Below are 18,622 nucleotides of genomic sequence, written 5' to 3' on the forward strand. Positions count from 1 at the left end.
ATGTTTTCATGTTTGCTCCAGCTGCCATTCTTGTTATGGACGAATTTAACTGCAAAAGCGACGAATTCAATTGCAAAAGCGACGAATTCGTACTAGTAATAGCATGGGTAGCAGTGAAATTTGGGATAAATATCACGAGTGTTGTATTGGAAATGGGGATAAATTTCATGAGCCGAAGCCGAGTGAAATTTACCATTTCCAATACAACAAGAGTGGTATTTATCCCAAATTTCACTGCTACCCATGCTATTCCTAGTTAATACCATACTCGCTACATATACGCATGCTGTGCATTAGCGTTGCCATGTACTGCAATTTCATTGGCTAGAATTTATGTTAACAATGTAGCGCCAATTAGTGTCGACGCGTGTTTAGTACATAGTGACAAATTGCGTACATGGTAACGCTAATGCACAGCATGCGTATATGTAGCGAGTATGGTATTAACTAGGAATAGCATGGGTAGCAGTGAAATTTGGGATAAATACCACTCTTGTTGTATTGGAAATGGTAAATTTCACTCGGCTTCGCCTCGTGAAATTTATCCCCATTTCCAATACAACACTCGTGATATTTATCCCAAATTTCACTGCTACCCATGCTATTCCCAGTTAATACCATACTCGCTGCATATACACATGCTGTGCATTAGCGTTGCCATGTACGCAATTTGTCACTATGTACTAAACACGCGTCGACACTAATTGGCGCTACATTGTTAACATAAATTCTAGCCAATGAAATTGCAATTACAACTTTTTCACTGCTGTCAGTGAAATACGGGATAAATTTCACTGCTACTATTGAGACTTTTGTACGGGCAGTGAAACAGGTATGGTATTACTAGTACAAACGGGACGAATTCAATTGCAAAACCGACGAATTCAATTGCAAACGGGACGAATTCAATTGCAAAAGCGACGAACTCAATTGCAAACGGGACGAATTCAATTGCAAAGTCGCCGAATTCAATTGCAAAAACCTGTAATGGTAAATCTGGACATGTATGGAACTGTAGTGTACGTATCTTTATAATCCTCCATATGAAACATCTTGAGCATGCAAAATTAGATAGGGGAATATTTTAAATCATATAAAAGTCCCTACTGTCCACAATACAAGCTGCACACACTGAATAGAAGTCACATTTTTGTGTGGGTTATTTACCACACTACAATAACAGACACACCCATGGTTAGTTAGTGTATACATACCAAATAAGGCTTTGCTAACTAACAGCAAGTTGATATCAATTACAACACCCAATACCTTATAAAGCAGAAGTTCTCCTGGTTAACACAATGTGCATTTATTGTTGTGAAATATTTACAAGTCATATCTATATACTCATAATGCCTAACTTGTGTAGAACATAAGTAGGTCTATCGTACAGTACAGTACTGCACTGCACTGTGTAGTAGGGATGTCTCCAAACAAATTGACACATGCTGCCACCAAAAGTCATCATAGAAATCCTTTGCACAATGAAAAGTACTTAATGGAAGAGTTTTAATGTTTCTAACATCAAAATCAAATCTGCTGTTTAAAACACGAAAACACTTACACAAAGTTGAATGTTGAATTTTAAAGTCATCAAAACTTAGTTTTTGGTCTACACTATCTACCTGCCTGAACAAGTCGCAAGGCTAGAAGTTACCAGCACAGCATACGGCCACCATTACATGCTACAACAACAAACTAATGTGTGGGATGTGTTCCCAGTTCCACTTTGTGTCTGCCCTATGCATGTTGTGCTTCTTTTAAACTTTGATTAAATGGTCATCTTACTAGGAGACCATATAGAGGTATCTAGCACTTAATAAGCAATTGGATTGCTACTGAAAACAGAGCAGGACAACCATGTCTTTAAATGGTCAGATCATACCTATCACACTCTAATAGGTCATGACCACACCTCCTCTAAGAAAATCAGAGCATAATTAGTGACCACGCCCTCAAATGATCAGCTTAGTCGTACAATGATCACAGCATGGTGCCTACGCTCCTTAATTATCCAGCTGCCATTGTAACATGATGCAGCTGTAGTTTATGGTTATCAAGCCTCTTGATATATTATATAGCTCATTCGAGATGAGCAGTAAGATCAAAATTCTCTAATAAAGCAGTTATCCTACTTAGCTATAGCTATGCTATAACCAAAAAATTTAAAATGAAGTAGGGATCCAAGCGACAAATAGTAATGAAACAAGACATAAGAATGTGCTATTGTGACATAGCTATGTGGAAAATCTCTGTTTTGGGATTAAACAGTTTGTGATAGCATATCTATGTAGGGATTTTTCTACATACCCTGTAGCTATGTGTAATACCATCATTCATATACCTTGTTTCATTGCTTTTTATCGTATGTACTTCAATATTTGTGACTGGAACTGTGAAAACCCAACACAAACGCACAAGCCTAATTTTTTCAATATAAAGCATTGAATACAATGTGTGAAATACTTGCACAATATTAAAAAAAAATTGACGCTTTGTTCTTAGCAAAGAAAGGGCCTAACAATAAAAATTTGGTATTCGCCTACTCAAGAGGAGCTTAGTTTCGTTGTAGTAGACTCAAGGATACTGAAGTTATGGGTGTTTGTTTCATCAGGTTAAAACAATAGTATGCAGTTTACCTTTCTTCAATAACTTTTCCTTTGTACGTAGTGAAGAAAGGTGAACAATTCACCAGTCACATTTAGTGTATTGTGTATTACATCAACTAATAACATAAAAAAGTTACACTAACTTTATTCCTATTTGGTAAGAATGCAGTGAAAGTTACTTCCTCCCCAATCATTGGTTTGATGATGTTAGGTTGTACAATGAAGCCAGCTGAAGTAAGTCGATCTGCAGTTGCACACAACAAATGAAAATAGGACAACAAACTCTTAACTAGAATTTAATATCAAGTAAACCAGTAGCAACACACACGTAGCATACAATTACAGATACATAGATGTATGCTGTAACTACAGTACACAACTGGCTGTTAAAATATATACAGGGTACACATGTAAGGCACGCATGCACATACATACATACATACATACATACATACATACATACATACATACATACATACATACATACATACATACATACATACATACATACATACATACATACATACATACATGCATGCATGCATGCATGCATACGTATATACATACATACACACAGACAGATAGATAAATATACTCACCATACACTTCCACAACATCAAGGTCTATTATACTAGACACATTAGTGACAATACCAGCTGTCACAAAGAATAATCCAGCCCTACATGTGACAAAACAGTTGTGATTAAAATACTCATATTACTTCCCATATAAAACAAAAGACTTTCAGACCTTATATAGAAGTTGTTCAACATACAAAATTTGTTGTAACAGCACTGCTCTGAAATGGCTACTAAAATTGAGTAAACTATCTACACATAACATGTGACAGGATTGTGAAAGGGGTCTTCCACACAAAAGAGAAACATATAGAGATATTGTAATGACATGTGTTACAGACATATGTGCAGAATTTGCATACTTCACACTCTAGCAACATCCCTATGTACTAGTACAAGACACAAGATTCAGTTACACATACAAATACCTGTTAAACGTGAACACATAGGAGGGACTGTTAGTAATCACAGAAACATTACGATCACTACTATACCACCTAGAGAAATAATAATTAAAAGTGAAGGTTGATTCTACCATATACTGTACTTACGTAAATTTGGTATTTTTTCCATATATGGTAGCAACATGAAATTCTATTGATTGTCCCACTCCCACAATAACTGGCTCACTTTGAGAAGTGTTCTGACCATTTCGTAGTGACAATGAATCCTGTACAACTGCAGTGACAATGATAGTAATTTGTTAGGATACATTAGAGTCTATTAGACACTGTAATATAGTGGCCGCTTTGTAGGTACTTTACATGTAATGTACATACATGTTCATGTGTATATGAATTATGACTAGAACATGGTAAAAGTTAAATGTCAGTGAAATATCACCTGGGCAAGTATAAGTTCTTGGCAAAAAATCCCTTTCTTGTCCACCCACACACTTGTCTCCAAAAATCTTCCGGTATCCAAGGGTGATATAGTACTTATTACCAGAAGGACAAGGGTAAGGTATCCCATATGGGATATCAAACTCATCAGATGGTGTACACTCAGCATTGCCATCATCTTCTTCAAACCCAAAATCACTATAAACAAATTAAGTGCTTATATAACATGGCTAAAATACAGAAATATGTAATTATTTTATAATGAAACTGAGTGCATCAAACACTTTTAAATTTACAGTTAATCAAAGACACAACATCTTTAAATTAATCTACTGTTTGTCCTAACCACAAATCTGTTATATTGTGTATTCAGGGGTGGACCCGTCAAGGGGGGTGCACCGTGACCAAGAGTAGTCGGTAGCTATATAAAGCAAGGGGTATGAGGCAGGTATTATACATGTTTCAGGCTTTAGATCACTTAGAAAGTATGATTTATTACTATGATTTAGACCCTTTTTGTGGTGAATTTGGTGGATTTTGGAGGTGTCTAAGTTACTTAGACCCTTTTTATGTTTACTTAGACCCTTTCATGTTTACTTAGACCCTTTTCATGTTTATTACGCGCACCTGCACTGGTAGCGTTGGCAACGCATCGCCACCTGAAAATTAATTTTAAACCCGTAACTGTTGTTACGGGTGGAGTAATGGCTTGTTTCTACTAATGAACGCTACATTTCTCTGTTACCAGCAGCTGTCAACAATGTTAAGGTACAACAACTACATAAAGGGGCTAAATAACTTAGACTTCAGACCACAGGGGTCTAAGTAATTTAGTGACCCTCAGGCCTTGTAGTAGCGCCTTCGCTTCGCTCAGGCGCCACAACACAGGGCCATCAGGTTACTAAATTAATTAGACCCCTGTGGTCTGAAGTCTAACTATTACTTAGATATTTGTCCATAAAACTACTGTACATAAAAATTTCAGTAATGAGTTTCACTATAAGCCTAAAGTAAATTGTTGACATACAAAGGACCAAGTGAATGTAATTTGCCCCAGCAGGCTACATAGCCCATGGGCTATGCTGCATATGCAAGTTTGAAGGATTCTTAACAGCACTATATCTAGTGACTGTTCTATTAGAGTATTTTGACAGACTTTTTGATGGACTGCTCTATTAGAGTATCTCAAGTAACAAACTCTGTATTGATACACCCAGTAGTGATCACCCAGTAGTGATCACCCAGTAGTGATACACCCAGTAGTGATCACAATAGTAGGTATAGTATATGGAATAAAGTGTATAGTAAATGTTTTCCCTGAGCTTCTCCTTGTTACCGTAACATCAGGTTGTTAAGTGCATGTGCTCATAATTTTTGGAGAAAAGTCTTGTAAAAATAATACTAGCTGTTAGGTACATACACCTAATTTATAATTATGATGTGTTTTAACAATGAATCACTATGTTGTAATAGTAGTCGTGGCCACCAAGTCAGTGAAGAATATTTGACTCCATTTCTGGACGAAATCCTTTGTGATGAACAAGAATATCAGTGTATATGGAGATCTCAATGCAGATGTAAGCACTAGTGATGTGCAATATACTGAAAAATTATCGAAATTGTAATTTTTTTATAATAACATCGTATCGAATCTCAATATTTTTATAATTGATATCAATATTTATCGTTTAGTCAATATTTTGCTACAATTTTCAATATATTGAGTAATATTTTGGTAATTTACAACTTTTGGTGTGTGATTGTGCAATCACGGTAGAAATGAAGCTCAGTTCTGTAAAGTTTAGCCATTTTAAAAAGCATCTACCAGTTTCAAGTAGCTAAGCAATGTCGATAATTTTTCAGTATATTGCACATCACTATTTCCAAGGCTTGTTATTACCTTCATCACAAATTCTATAAAGCATATATAGCTGCTAATTATAAACAATTGCCCCATGCAATTAATCAAAAGAAAAAAAACCCAAAAGTATTGAAATTTCAATATTTTACCAATTATCATATCGATATCATACCAAAACCAAAATCCTAATATCGCACATCACTAGTAAGCACTTGAGGAAACATTAATTTCCAGCTTGTCTTCCCATGCGTAGCTTTGTCACGTGTAAGCCTTGCATTGGGCCATGTGCACTTATCAGCCATGGTTAATCACAGGAAATGTGTATGCAATTAACAAATAGGGGCGTTACTATTCAGTGGACTGGAACACTGGACTGGACTTCTGGACTGCCATATTTTTGGTTTTTGCACATTCTACGGTTGGATTTATGGAATCTTGCTAGTAAGCACCCTTAGGGTACCTGCAGCCCACTTCTAAATGCTGAAGATAAGCAGTGGAATATGCGAAAACTGTATTTCACTACCGTTCATTATGCCACTATACAGCACTTATTCCTTACCCTGGTGTGTAGTAATGCTGCAGGCAGTGCAGGGAACATGACAGCAATAGTTAACCAATGATCAACAGACAACATTCTGCGAGATATCCTTAGTTTTGAGGAGCAAGGTAGTCTTGCATGGCCAGACCTCTAGTTCAGTGCAGGGGCTTACCAATTAGAGTTTTTTCAGCACAGGCACCTATAATCTTTACTGCTAAGAAACAGAAATGTGGCAGCGAAACTAGCTTGCTCCTCAAGTTTGCTCTAAGGATATCTTGAAGGATATTGTCTACTGGCAAGTTGATTGCTGGTTAACTATTGCTGTCACATTCCCTGCATTGCCTGCAACATTACTACACACCAGGGAACTCAGGCATAATAAACAGTACCAAAATTATTAAGAGACAGTTTTTGCATATTCCACTGTTCATCTTCAGCGTTTGGAAGTGGGCTGCAGGTGCCCTAAGGGTAATTACTAGCAAGACTCCATAAATCCAACCATAGAATGTGCAAAAAACCAAAAAAATATGTCAGTCCAGTAGCCCAGTCCAGTGTTCCAGTCCAGTAGTCCAGTCCACTGAATAGCAATGCCCAACAAATAGTATGTACATATTAGACACATGCACTTAACAACCCAACTCTACGGTGTTCCAAGACAAAATAACATGACCATTAAGTTTCCATCCAACTAATCATTACGAACATCACATCATGGAACAATATGGCACTCAGATAAAATCAAAATAAATTAGTAGCCATTAGAAAGCCATGCAGTTATTACTTTCTGAACACACCTGACAAGTTGTATCAAACCAGTCTACTTTCAATATAAGAGTACAGTACACAGGTACGTATGGGACCAACTATATCTTACTTGTATACAATGATACAACATTTAATTTTAAACGGAACAACCATACCATTCAAAATCTTCACGTGAGCAAGGACAGATGGTTCTATTGATAAATCTCTCATATTCTCCCCCATTTAGACAAAGATGATTGGCTACTTTACGTTCAAACGTCTCCCTCTCACCAAGTGTACACTCATGGTTCTCAAGGTTGTCAGATGGTGACCACAAGAAATAATCATTAGCAGTACACTCCTCAGCTGTAACAGGTACGATATTGCATGGAATATAATAGCTAATAGTAAGAATTAGGCAATAAATACTTCTATTACGGTGAATAAATAATAGTAAACACGTGTATGGGTTGTGTGCAGCTTTCCCTATGTATACAGGCCTGAAAGTATTGGGTTAATTTCTCAAAGAAAACGACAGTAAAACATTAAAATGTTGCACATGAATAAAAAAAAAACACTAACACAAGATTGTGGAGAAGTCGACCCTAATCATAACCCAGTTGTGTGGAGTTACTGAGGTGTTAGCACCATAGATACCAAACACTGTTGTGGCTTCACCAGGTTCAGTTAACATGCCGTACACACGGAATGTACTAGTGTTGCTAAACTGGTAGGAGTACCATGTAGCACCCTCATCAAGACTGTACCTGTGATGAGACAAGTATAGTAACATAACACTACCATTAATGGCAATAACATTTCACATACACATTTATGTCACAGGTTGAGTTACTTGCAAACAAACAGACGTATATCAGAATTTAATAGTGCTTACTCAAAATGGTCAATGCCACCTCCAAAGTTCTGTTCAACTGCCACGAGAACACTGCCAAAGTCACCAAACTGATAATAATGTCTCCCAGTGAGTGCCTGTAGTGATAGGTGTTCACGTGATATTATGTAGCCACACACAACAGCGACAGCACAAAATACAATTTACGGAACAACTAATATGTATCTATGTGCATAGGCGTAGCAAGCACCTCGTGGTTGGGGGGACCATACAATGGTAAGGGTAAAATAAAAGCCGAGCATGCTAAACTAGGGGGTCTAAGGGCATTCCCCCTCAGGAAAGTTTTTTTTTGAAAACTAACACTATTTCAAAGTATTTTTAGTAGTAAAAACATGCTTGAATCATTCCATCAGTGCATTCTTACTTGTGTAATTTACGTCAGTGACAAACAACATTGTGCTTATACGAAAATTAATTTTAGAGGTGCTTGTTGCAATCGTCAATCTAAAGTGTTGCTAAAGAGTCACTGTGCAAGCTGATAGTTTCATGAGTTCTTTATGGATTGTTGATTGAATAGAAAGGCGAAATATAGAGTGGCCTCCTGCCTATCATATGTAGTAGTAATATTATGACTGAAACTAAAATAATTACTATTTTCAATGGTAAAATGGAACACCTACTAGGCTGGCTGGTTTACCTTAATGACACACATATCCACACATTATCCCTACACTATTGTCACTATGCAGTCCCACAAACACTCACATCAACCCACGATGCTCCAGATGTGTTAGAAACAAATAAATTATAATAGTAGTTAATAGATGTGCTAACAAGGTTAGTACCAGTAAAACCTGCCAAAATACAATAAACAGAGGATAATATACCAATACATGAATGTATAACTGTACCAGATGCCATGATGATGCCTGGAGTTGACTCCTTAGAGTAGATTGGTTCCACATAATACTTGGAGAGTGAAAACTGGCTGGCCAAGTGGAGTGAACAATCCGGCTATGTGTGTGTGGAGAGAGAAATACAAATCAATCATAGCAGTATTAACGCTGGGAAGTGAAGCCATGTGTATACCACTTGTTGTCCAGGTAACACACAAATTACCCATACATGAGTAGTAGATATACATAATGTACATATTAGTTTGTAGGTATCCATGAAGCCATACCCATTTATAGGAAATGTGTTTTGCTATCAGTAAGGATTACTAATCGTTAATAAAACTTACCTGCTTATAGCTACCTGTTTATGTAACTTGATACGCTTGTTGCTCGGCCAAAATATAGCTCCAGTGCATGCCTTGGTATTAACTAATCTGGGTCAGATTCAGGACAAATCTTGGTCAGTGGGACATCCAGGTCAGCAGTATTGACCAGTTTTCAATGCTCACACACACACACACACTACACACTACACACTACACACTACACACTACACACTACACACACAAAACAACACACTACACACACAAAACAACACACTACACATACTTACCCATTCACAATTGAGTAAATGACCATTAGCCCCATATGTGGGAGGTCTCAAGTGTTCCCACACTCCACCCTTATCAAATGTGATGAAACTCTCTAGTTGTTTATTAGAGTTGATCTGTGATGCGATGTATGCCCCCTTCAATCCTTCTACCTTGTGGAAGTCAATCACTTTGTATGATGGCAGGTAGCTACAATAGTGAATATATTGTGATCAATATGCCAGTATAATAAGTGCCATATTACAGATCACAAAATTTGTACATATACTGTGAAATGTATGACTGCTTTATTAGGGAAATATGTTAAGCTTGACAATCCTATGAGTGATATCTGCAATGACGTTTCTTTTCATTGCAATTACAAAATTTGCATAATTGGCAAAATGGCCATGTTAGTACAGGGCTTCAAAGACTTTGGCACACAATATTCAAAATGAATGCTGTCTGTAGTGTTTTACACATGGATCCATTATATAATAAAGGTAAGAAGTATTACATGTACCGTGACAGTGCAAAACGCGCTCCAACAGGGAAAGCAGACCAAAAATGTTAAATTCGGATGCAAATTGGCCTATTTGAATTGCATTATAAACTATATGCCTCACCTTCGCCCCTTTTTCGAATTTATAAACACTATCATAGGGAAACACTATCTCGCCCAATACCTCTCCCTGTACAAAGTCCCCACACCATGGTGGCCATTTTGTTTTGTGACATCATAGATAACATGAAACAGAACCGAAGTGAACGTCATTGCGGATATCGTTCATTGCACCATTGACTGCCTTATCTTTAATTTTACAAAAATTAGGAGTTTTAAATTCAATTAGGGATCATTGAAATAAAAAGTAGTGAAACAAGGGTGGTAATTGCAGATATAGTAGTGGAGACATTTAATCTCTAATTCATTCATGGCTATACACTGAATTAGGGATTCCAGTGTATCTGCAGGTGTAGGTGACCTACCTTGTCTCACTATTTTTTATTTCTATGATCCTTAATGGAACTAAAACTAAACTTGCTTGTATAATTATTTTGCAAAATAATTATTACTGGTGAACTCTTGCATACCACATCAAAAGATAGAATGGTGCCAAATACAGTGAAGTGGCTATTACGCTTTGTTTTCAGTTTTGTTCAGCATGTTACAAATGAAGAACAGTACAAGGGTCTTTGCAATATATCCGGTCACTACAAAAAATACGGACAATTTTAGATATAACCGTGATAATCAGCAGATAGGAAGCCATAATGTGCTATATTGATACCTTTGCACTGTCAGTGAAAAGACATAAAGGAAGACAAAGGTAAGTCAGTGATGTATGCATTGTACATATTGCAGCATGCAAAAAAATACTTGTCGGGTTGAAGTGATATTTAACAGCGAAAAGATCAAGCCATTATCTTTAGCCGTTATTGAGTTACAAGATATCAGGCAGGCAGGGAAGGCAATAAACAATTGTCTTACACAAAAAGTTGTATTAACTTATCTCTAGCTGCTCTGAAAACACTTTGTACTTGCCAAGCACCATGAAGGTATTGATTTCTGGTCAATATGTCTTGCAAGAAAGTGCAAACCTCCATGATCCCTACTATACAGTACTACTGATTTATTAAAAAAAAAAAACTGGACACCTGATGCCGCTGAGCTACAAAGGACACTACAGATTGATGTCTATGCTTACACAAACTTACAGGGCATAGGTGTTCCCAGACAGTGCCGGGTCATCAAACACGACGTTGTCCAAAGAGAGAGAGTAGCTAACTCCCTCCTCTTCTGAGATGTACAAGTTGGACAAGTTCTTCCTATGGTAGACTGCTACAAATACTTGTTGTTCAGAAGTGTCCGCAATGTAGTAACTCTGGAACAAGAACATGTCAGGTTGTAAAAGATGCTCTAACTAATGAAACACAGGAATACGGTATGTAGCATGTATGTGATGCTCTGGAAAGACATTTAAGTGTGCTTTGTAAATATATTGTGCATGTAGATGTGTACATACTTTTTCAGTTATTCTCTCTCCTTCAACACTTTGTGGGAACTGAGCTTGTTTGAATGGTCTCCGTTTATAAGACACCATCAAAGTGAGTGAGTTACTATCAGCTGGCTACAGATACAGTATCAGTATATAATAGCAGCAGCATGTGATATAACACATACACACACATGCACGCGCACCAGTGCAAAAATTACAATAGGGCAGGCTCACATGATCCTTAACAGCAAACATATAATCATCACTAATACTGAACTGCAACACTTCGGACATGATCAGACGTGAACTAGACATGTCAGTAGCCACCTCATACACATCTGACAACCTGCTACCTGTAATGACATTCACTATGGTAAGGGATAATGTATTATAACCTGTAATAATAATAATAGCATAGTATGTAGTTCACCAATGAAGCTGTGTTCTATGAAGCTTAGCATGTACAGTATTTGCTGTAGCTTCAATAACTTATTTTGAACCCAAAAAATTTCTTTGTTTTGGTCTGTCCACCTAGATCACCTATCTACACATATAGGAAGTCCATATAAACTGGATATTTGATCACTACTATTGTTGTTACTGTATTGTGGACACTAACTAGACTACTGTCCAGTCTATATGATCATTGATAAACTCACTTGAATCTTGTACAACTTCCAGAAATATTGAATTGTTGACTGGATTCCTAAAACGTAGTGGAGATTATAACAGTATTACTGTGTATTTACAAGGTATGCCACTAGCAGTGTATTACAGAATGTTACACAGTATTAAATACACAACAGCGTATATACAGAAAAGCCTGGTAGCCTTGACTGTATAAATAGAATACTTGAAGTTTCAGTTGGATACCATTCTTTCCTATACTGTATAGTAACCTAGGTTTAAAGAACAAAGCCAGCCAACTTGAATTACCTACAAAGTTGCCTGTGTAGTAAGGTCAGCAAACTTTGGTCCCGACCAAAGCACACAAATTGTTAGTAGTTGCACTACACTCACCAAATAGCCAACCTCACTCTTTTACCAGGAAACACTTCACTGCTATTGTGCCATGTCTCACCAAGGTCTGTAGTCGTGTACAGCTACAATGAAATAAGGACAGCGATTATCCATACACTCTAAAGTCAACATGAATCCTGGCCATCTTGTAACAGCCCTTATAAGCTAATATGACATTGTGAAAACAAAATGGGTTACATGTGACAGAACTGGTCAGTCTTATCATGTGCACGTTACTAATCTACATTTGTCCAGTATAATGACAAACACACTAGGACTATCACTCACTATTCCACTGTTCCCGTCCCGGACCTTCATCACCTCCAGTGTTGGGTGAAAGTCAACTGACGACGGTACAAATGGTAGGAGATATTTCGCAAAAGTGTGACAGTCATCAGGGGACACAAATATTGCTCTATTTGTGGCATCCACAAACACATACTGGAAAAGAAAACAAGAATTTAGTCAATCCATTCACACAGTAAAAAACCTTCATATATCTATAGTAATAATAAGTTGTACACACTAATGTATAGTATAGCTAACATACCAGTTGATATGTGAGTGGTCCCCTCAAAAAGTAATCCAGTCGAGCAGGTTGCGTCCTAGATACATTCAGTGTTACAATGTCAAAGAATAGTCCATAGTCATGGGATATATGGAGCCTGCTACTCTTTGCTGCCTGAGTACCCAGTATGACCATCGTGTCACTACTGACCTTACCACTCCAGTCCAACTGGATCTGGTAGTGACCATCCTGTAGGTCAACCTATGGCAACAAAGTTCTTTAACAGTGAGAACAACTACAAAACACAACATTCTTCTAGGGATAAACTCACAAATCTATATTTATGATCAAGGCAGAAGTGGGGCTACGCAGACCATCAGTAAAACGGGTTGATTCAGAACTTTTGATTTAAAAGTACTCCATACTATGAGCCACATGTTTAATAAAACAATGTACATGTAATGGACTAAAATGTGGTTAGTACCAAATAAAGGAATGCACACAAAGAGGAAAGAAAACGGAATATTGTTGCTTTTGTAATCACTTATACCAACTTTACAGACTCTAAAGTCTACTCAATGTCAAGGAATACATAAGCCACTCACAGAGACTTTAAAATTATAATAATTTATTTAATGTACATATGTAGGAGTAAATCCTTCATTCACTATGTTGACAAAAAACCCTAACCCAATCTTCAATTCAGGTTAAATTGAATTGATTATGAAAACAGCTAATGGTCATATACTTAATAGAGCTTCTGTATTTGCATTAGTTTCAGGATCATAATTCTTGTGTCACAGCTAGATGAACATACAAGGACACTTGCACAAACACATACATACATTATCAGTTTGGTTGCAACAGTTACTTTTGTAAGCTAGGCGCTTAGCTAGAGAGAACCATTGAAACATTCAATAAAATAAAGATCAAATCTCGGTCTCATGCAACCTCAACCAATATTTGTGTCGGCACGGCAAGGTACAAACTATACAAAATGGTTGATTATATTAAATGGCTCCAAGCAAATTCTTTGTGAGCATGATATGCACATATATACTAGCTGCATTGTCAACAGTTTGTCTGATGGAAGCCCTAACACCTTAATTCAGTACAGAATGGTCTCCTGGTAAAGTGGTGACAAATCTACACATATAGGCCACAATGTACATCTCATCTCATTCTTCAGAGTGACAAATGATAAACGAAGCTCGTTCAGTATATTCTGTGCTAACAATTAAACACTCAGCTTACCACTACGACGTCAGGAGTGACAGAGGGGTCAGGTCGTACAGTTGCTCGGCGTGTACGAGTGTTCAACACATCGGTATGTTCATCGGGGGCGTGGACTTGAATGATCTTAGAAGACTGCCGCTTTACTGATCGAGTAGCACTACTGTTAGCCCTGCTGAACACGATACCGATCGCTACAATACACAATAAGTTTGCTGCTTTGAATAATCGCATTCTTGTACAGCGATAGGAAGTGAATCGATTGTCTCAGTTGTACGCGCAGCGGCTTTAAGGCTGTGAAATCTGGCGCCGCCCGCATCTTAAGGCTTAAGGGGAGGGCGGCGCCAAGCCACAGACATCTGGACCACAGATTCCTCTCCTTAATATATGCATGCACTCTTCAGCACTGATAGCACCTCCTTCATCTGTGAAATACCTGATGACATGAAAAGGTTGCTTTTTCAGTATTACGTAAAGCCAAATTTATAAACTAATGCAGAGCTCTCAACTGGTGGAAATCATTTTGAGTGAGAACATAAGTGAAAATGAGTGAGATTGGTATGAAAATGAGTGAGATTATGTAGAGGGCAGGAGACTCACCTGCAGTGTGTAATCACACTCCTAAATGCAAAGGATTTCTCCTCTAGAGGGTCTGGGGTATGTGAAAAGTTTGCAACTCAAGACGTGACATTGCGGCTTAGGTGCAATTTTGATTGATAGTTCATGATTTTTGGATCAGCAAGATTTTAATCACATACAGAAAAGGATTATATTGCATTGTTTGCTGCTGTGTGCCCTGGTAATTCTGCATGATGTTTTCTTCGCATACTTAAGCACCGTTTCTGCAGGACTGTTTTTATGACAAGGCTCTGTTTTGATTATAACAGATAATGACCTGAATACAAACAGTAACTTTACAGCTTGGAAATGGCTTAGTATATAATAACTGCATGTCAGTAAAAAATAATGTGAAGTCCCAGTTAATTAGCTAGCTATAAGGAGTTTAATAATGGCAATGAGAGACTTTCTGTTTACATGGCTTCTATTGATGGTTGGTGGCTGAACATAAGTGAATTTAACCCTAACGATACTGCGATATACCTGTCCTTACGAGTGATCACGTGATGCTAAGAAACGCTGCTTTTAACTGATAGTTCGAGATTCATGCTATGAGTCAGAGAGATTAATGCGTGAGTTTCAGAGGTGTTGTGAGTGAGAGAGTGAGATTTTGCTTCAATGCGTGAGACTCACGCAGAATGCGTTAGAGTTGAGAGCTCTCAGTGGCTGCTCTGCTAATGTGCATGTGGATGCAAGTGACAAAAGCACCAAACTTTCTCCATATAGCTAGGTAGTACAACCTTAACTTTCACTGATTTTTTGATGGGATCCATCTTATTCTATAAAGGGCCTCTAAGATTGGGTTTCCACTCAAAATAGGAAGGTGCTTCATTTTGTTGTTCCTGGAGATTTTCACACAGATTTACCTTTAAGATAAAGCAATTATTGGAATGTTTGCAGCAGTTGCTATCAGCACAATTTTAACATATGTAAATATCCAAAAAGTGGCCATGTGACCAAAAAATATAGGATTTCCACTGCAAAATAAAATGATGCCTCAGCCTTTTTCATTGTTTCTGATGATATTCATGCAGGCTGACCTTAAGATAAAACAAGCAAGTGCTAATATATTATTAAACTGTTTATTACTTTGCAGTTTTCACTGTAAGTACTCAAAAAGTGGTCATATGATCAACAATCCCATTACAGCTATAAAGGATGTGCTAGCTATAGCACTACGACTATGCAAGATGTAGAAGTCTTCATTATAAGGCAAGAAAATGCACTAATTGTGACTTAATTCAGTCACCCTGAAATACAGTGATTTTCTAATAAGTTGTCCAATTCACCTATTATGATATTTTTGGTCACGTGACCACTTTTTGTATGTTTCTGTGTGTTAAACTTATGCTGATACCCAATGCTACAAGCAATCCAATAATAAATTAGCACTTGTTTGAAGGTCAGTCTGTGTGAAAATCACCAGAAACAACAAAAGGAAGCACCTTCCTGTTTTGAGTTGGAAACCCTAAATTCTAAGATAGCTGTGCTGAAATCACATGCAAAGAAGAGTTCAACTAGCATAGTGGTCATGGTAATTATATCACGCAGCAGAATTTTATAGATGTTGACTGTTCTAGCAGTATTATTCTTTCTAATTCCCACATTCAATAAATCAGTCCTGCTAATAGAAGTTTGACCATGCAGCACTGATTAGTTTTCAGAAGAGCTTAGTTCTTTTTGCTATTTTCATCTTTCTGTTATGATGCGATTGTTGTGTCAGAAATGTACTCTACTAGCTTTTCCTATAGCAAATACATGGTTAGATTTCTGAGCAAATAAGTGCTCCGAGATCTGGGTCCCTAGGCTGGAAATTGTACACTTCAGGGCAAGCTAATCTAAAGATTCCATCTTTCAAAATACGTACATGCCACCTTGAGGAGATTGTATGCATATGGATTTCTCTGTGGGGCACAACACAGCCTAGGGATATACTTGTGGTGGTGGATTATAGCATGCTTTAAGTGATTGTGGTTCAAGTGCATGTAAAAAGCAGGGTGGAGATGTGATTATCTTTGTGTTACAGGAGGCAACAGTACTGTATGACTGCTCTAATAGAGTAATTGGGAATAAAACAAAAATAATAGTGACCGCACTTGCAAAAAGGGGTCTTCCACACACATCCTATTTACCAACTTTGACAATCCATAACTTTAGATTGGAAAAAGCTAAATTTATTCAGCAGTGAGCACCAACATAGCTTAATGGATGGAGGTTTATATGTTACTTGAACACTAAGTTATGGTCTTCCAAGTTCATAGAATTGGATGTGTGTGGAAGACCCCTTTTTACAAATCCGGTCACATAAAAATTATTTTATTTTTATAGACATGTGTTGATGAATATTTAACCTTAATGACATAATTTATAATTTAATGTCACCTGGATTATTCAAAGTTTCAAATTACTATTTAAAACACCAAAATTGCAAAAAGTGTATTTCCAAGCCTTGAATGGCTTCCCAGCAGGCATGCCTGAGGTGCATTGTAAAAACAATTTTGTCATTTTAACAGATGATACAAGTCAAACCAAGCCAATAATGTACTCCACCAGGGCTAGATGGACTCCCCTTGCCTACCACTCCCAGCACTTGACAGCTGGTACCCTACAGGGTACCAGCTATAATGTACTCTTGATCAAACTAATAGGCCTGTATTTAACACTATCCTATCCTAATTAGCACTATGTAATTAGCAGTATAGTCATAAACAATACCCTACTCTTCAGATTTCCTCCTAGTTTCACAATAAATTGCAGTGGTTATGCACTGATACATCTGACCTTGTAGGCAGCATGCTGGTAGTAGCTACACACTGCAACACAGCTTAAGTGATCAGCTCCTATGCTAAATTATATAGTTAGATGGCTTAGCAAAAAAATGTGGACGCAACTGACAAAAGCACCAATTTTTTCTGTGAGTTGCTTGCCACATAAGATTAAAATTTTTGATAGGATCCACACTGTAAAAACGATTTTGTCATTTTAACAAATTGTTTGTTACCACCATTTTGTAATTTCTTGTTTGGCCAATTTTTTGCATCAAAACAACAGATTACAAAACAGTGGTAATGGGTAAAGTTCTTGACGTACTTTGTGACTCCCAGTTTGGCTTTTGTAATGGATCCACTACTTCTTTACTACTAACTACAGTACTTAACTGGGCCAAAACTCTGGATGATTGCACACCTTATAAAGACACATTGTATTTTATTATGCTAAGGCATTTGATCCGTCCCTCATGAAAGAGTGCTGTTAAATATGGAATTCATGGGTCATTGCTTCAGTGATTGCACTCCTTCCATCATTACCCATAGACAAAGAGTGGTTGTCAGTGGACACTATTCTAAGTGATAATGTTTCTTCAGGCGTTCCTCAAGGGTCCATTGTAGGACCTTTTTTGTTCATCTTGTACATCCATGATGTCTGTATCTTCTCTAAAGATATTTGTTAATGATTTTATTTTGTACAGACAAGTTAAAAATCTAGAAATACTACAAAGGATTAACTCAATTTCTGATTGGAGCATTAGTGTGCTCTGGCAAATACGATTGAGTCCGCAGAAGTGTGAGCTACTCTGTATTTCCAATAAGCGCTCTCCCCCTAAATACGATTATACCATCAATGATTCTGGATTAAAGTGGTGCAGCTTTGTTAAATACTTGGGAATTAGATTACCTTAAATTTCTCTTGGTTCCTACGTTGTACCCATGTACTGCAAAGGCTACAGGAGTGCTA

At 37.3% G+C, this 18,622-nt stretch overlaps 1 protein-coding gene across 1 annotated transcript in view; it reads right to left on the reverse strand.

Annotated features, from left to right (window-relative positions):
* Positions 1–14,556, reverse strand: part of LOC136243910 (VPS10 domain-containing receptor SorCS2-like) — a 31,443-nt gene extending 16,887 nt beyond the window's left edge. Inside the window, exons 1-19 of the mRNA XM_066035455.1 lie at positions 14,291–14,556; positions 13,079–13,297; positions 12,817–12,969; positions 12,529–12,611; positions 12,168–12,214; positions 11,743–11,861; positions 11,536–11,640; positions 11,228–11,394; positions 9,535–9,721; positions 8,937–9,039; positions 8,791–8,879; positions 8,068–8,162; positions 7,755–7,939; positions 7,349–7,538; positions 4,031–4,227; positions 3,739–3,865; positions 3,616–3,684; positions 3,209–3,288; positions 2,753–2,853 (exon numbers count right to left, since the gene is read on the reverse strand). Of these exons, the coding sequence (XP_065891527.1) occupies positions 2,753–2,853; positions 3,209–3,288; positions 3,616–3,684; positions 3,739–3,865; positions 4,031–4,227; positions 7,349–7,538; positions 7,755–7,939; positions 8,068–8,162; positions 8,791–8,879; positions 8,937–9,039; positions 9,535–9,721; positions 11,228–11,394; positions 11,536–11,640; positions 11,743–11,861; positions 12,168–12,214; positions 12,529–12,611; positions 12,817–12,969; positions 13,079–13,297; positions 14,291–14,503 (2,529 nt within the window). The 5' untranslated portion in view covers positions 14,504–14,556. The remainder of the gene's footprint in view (positions 1–2,752; positions 2,854–3,208; positions 3,289–3,615; positions 3,685–3,738; positions 3,866–4,030; positions 4,228–7,348; positions 7,539–7,754; positions 7,940–8,067; positions 8,163–8,790; positions 8,880–8,936; positions 9,040–9,534; positions 9,722–11,227; positions 11,395–11,535; positions 11,641–11,742; positions 11,862–12,167; positions 12,215–12,528; positions 12,612–12,816; positions 12,970–13,078; positions 13,298–14,290) is intronic.
* Positions 14,557–18,622: the final 4,066 nt, after the last annotated feature.

The sequence above is a fragment of the Dysidea avara genome, chromosome 14 (assembly GCF_963678975.1).
Source record: "Dysidea avara chromosome 14, odDysAvar1.4, whole genome shotgun sequence".
Taxonomy (NCBI): domain Eukaryota; kingdom Metazoa; phylum Porifera; class Demospongiae; order Dictyoceratida; family Dysideidae; genus Dysidea; species Dysidea avara.